At 42.6% G+C, this 3,164-nt stretch overlaps 1 protein-coding gene across 1 annotated transcript; it reads left to right on the plus strand.

Annotated features, from left to right (window-relative positions):
* Positions 1 to 1,116: 1,116 nt before the first annotated feature.
* Positions 1,117 to 2,300, plus strand: LOC308409879 (trace amine-associated receptor 13c-like; the record flags this gene model as incomplete). Its single annotated transcript, XM_080902879.1, has 2 exons — positions 1,117 to 1,292; positions 1,484 to 2,300. 2 exons carry the CDS (start codon positions 1,117 to 1,119, stop codon positions 2,298 to 2,300), a joined length of 993 nt encoding a protein of 330 aa, XP_080759005.1.
* Positions 2,301 to 3,164: the final 864 nt, after the last annotated feature.

Below are 3,164 nucleotides of genomic sequence, written 5' to 3' on the forward strand. Positions count from 1 at the left end.
CCACTTACAGCAGTCAGTTTTTCTCCCAGGTTTGCTAACCCAATTTTGATTTCCCACACTAAACAACCTCACCTGCTCCTTCCACTCTGGTTTCCTCTCCCCCTTGCAGCAGTCTTGTGGCAGTTCTCCTCTTCAGCTTGGTCCTGTGCAATCCTGGCCACAAATTCATATTCCGGGGCTTTCATCAGGCGCCCTGGATGTCCTGGCTGTCGACAGACTTTGGTGTGTCCTCCCCCCTCCTCGGTGGAAGGCCAGTTCTTGGGATCCAGCTCTGAAGGACCAAATAAATGTTGGGTCTGCACTCGCAGGCCCCGCTGTTTCAGAGACTTATCACCGTGAACAAAGCAAGACAATTCTTCTCAGTCAGTTTACACTTGCTGCACAAGGGAAGCCTGGTCAGCTCTTGGACCTGAAAGCTCCTCACCTGATCCCAGTCAACTTCAACTACCAGTGTCCCCATGCTGCCTCTTATTCAGTGACAAACATTTACACAAACACCCATTGCAAAACCATAGATGGTGTGTATCATAACAGTTAAAAGCACTGCGTGTGGTGTGTGTGTATGCATGTGTGAGCATGTGTGTGTGTGTGTGTGTGGGTGCGTGCGTGTGTATACGTGTGTGCGTGTGTGTGTGTGTGTGTGTGTGTGTGTATAGGTGTGTGTGTGTGTGTGTGTGTGTATGCATGTGTGTGTATACGTGACTTCTTGCTGGTCATAAAAGGGTCATCTCCCCTCACCCCTGTATATGGCTCATCTCCTTTAACGGTCCACCATATACAAACACAGGTGAGGCCATAAAGGGCAGGAAGTAAACATTCCTCACTAAATAAGGAAACCAGAACCTTACTTAGAATGTGCCTGCAGTTAAACACTATAGCTATAGCTATAGCATCAGCTATACAGAAAAACATTTAAACATGCAGTTTAAGACAAGGTGTACAAATTTAAACACAACAATGACAACATTTAGCTATTCACTCCAACAACAGCTACCACCAGAGGTAAGGGAGGAGGAGCAATGTGAAGCAGGAAAGTAAATAAGTCAGGATATGGCAAAGAGCTTCAGACAGAAAGGTGGTGGAACTCCACAGCAAGCTATCTCTTCCTGTTTACTAATGATGGAAATGTTTGAAGAAACTGAACTCTGCTTTCCACAGCTTCTTAACTTCTCCTGCAGGAAGCCCATACGACCTCACTCAGTATCTATACTCATTTATATTACATTGTCCTCCATCTCTTTACTGACTGTGACTCTTAATCTGCTGGTCATCATCTCCATCTCACATTTCAAGTAATAATTTTGTCATAGATAAGGTTATCAGGTTTTGTGGATCAGTAAAATGAAGATAACATATTAGAGTATAAGTGAAATGTGTGTCGGTAGTAATGTCTGTTTTTCTCTTATATATATATCTGTATAAAATTGCACTTGTTGCTACAAATAATAATAATAATAACTGTGTCGCTGTCTTTTGTCTTCAGGAAGCTGCACACCCCCACCAATCTCCTCCTCCTCTCTTTGGCTGTCTCTGATTGCCTGGTGGGTCTCCTGATTTTATTTCAAATTATAATTATAGATGGTTGCTGGTTTCTTGGTGAATTCATGTGTAGTATGTATTTTCTCTTGGACTACATTATTACCTCTGCGTCAGTAGGAACCATGGTTCTCATATCAATTGACCGTTATGTGGCTATTTGTTACCCTCTCCATTACTCTACCAAAGTCACCCCAAAAAGAACAAAAGCATGTGTTTATCTGTGTTGGATTTGTTCTTCAGTCTTCCACTGTCTTGTGCTAAAAGAAAACCTGGTGCAACCTGGCAGGTATAATTCCTGCTATGGGGAGTGTGTGGTTGTTGTTGGCCATGCTTTTGGAGTTGCAGATCTATTGTTGTCCTTTATTGGTCCTGTCATTGTGATTGTAGTTCTTTATCTAAACATATTTGTTGTGGCTATGACTCAAGCTCGTGCCCTGCGGTCACATATTGCAGCTCTGACACACGAGGGGTCAGTAAGTACAAATGTTAAGAAGTCTGAAATGAAAGCAGTAAGGACCATCAGTGTTCTTATCATTGTGTTTCTAATATGTCTCTGCCCATATTACTGTGTCACACTCTCAGGTCAAGATGCCATGCTCAGTGCTTCATCTGTTGCATTTGTAATGTGTTTGTTCTATTTAAACTCCTGTCTAAACCCTCTAATCTATGCTTTATTTTACCCCTGGTTCAGAAAATCTGTTAAACAAATTGTTACACTTAAAATATTGAAGTCTGGCTCCTGTGACACCAATATCATGTAAACAGAATGAAAGAAATGACACACTACCAAAATGTTTACCAACTAAAAAAAGGGACAGTCAATTCAAACATACGCTTGGTGTAACTGAAATACAGTGGGGCAAAAAAGTATTTAGTCAGCCACCGACTGTGCAAGTTGCCCCACTTAAAATGATGACAGAGGTCAGTAATTTGCACCAGAGATACACTTCAACTGTCAGAGACAGAATGTGAAGAAAAAATCCGTGAATTCACATGGTAGGATTTGTAAAGAATTTATTCGTAAATTAGGGTGGCAAATAAGTATTTGGTCAATAACAAAAATACAACTCAATACTTTGTAACATAACCTTTGTTGGCAATAACAGAGGTCAAACGTTTACTATAGGTCTTTACCAGGTTTGCACACACAGTAGCTGGTATTTTGGCCCATTCCTCCATGCAGATCTTCTCGAGAGCAGTGATGTTTTGGGGCTGTCGCTGAGCAACACGGACTTTAAACTCCCGCCACAGATTTTCTATGGGGTTGAGGTCTGGAGACTGGCTAGGCCACTCCAGGACTTTCAAATGCTTCTTACGGAGCCACTCCTTTGTTGCCCGGGCGGTGTGTTTTGGATCATTGTCATGTTGGAAGACCCAGCCGCGTTTCATCTTCAAAGTTCTCACTGATGGAAGGAGGTTTTGGCTCAAAATCTCACGATACATGGCCCCATTCATTCTGTCCTTAACACGGATCAGTCGTCCTGTCCCCTTGGCAGAAAAACAGCCCCATAGCATGATGTTTCCACCCCCATGCTTCACAGTAGGTATGGTGTTCTTGGGATGCAACTCGGTATTCTTCGTCCTCCAAACACGACGAGTTGAGTTTATACCAAATATGTTCTACT

This window comes from Rhamphochromis sp. 'chilingali', assembly GCF_963969265.1.
Source record: "Rhamphochromis sp. 'chilingali' genome assembly, chromosome: 14".
NCBI classification, from domain to species: Eukaryota; Metazoa; Chordata; class Actinopteri; order Cichliformes; family Cichlidae; genus Rhamphochromis; species Rhamphochromis sp. 'chilingali'.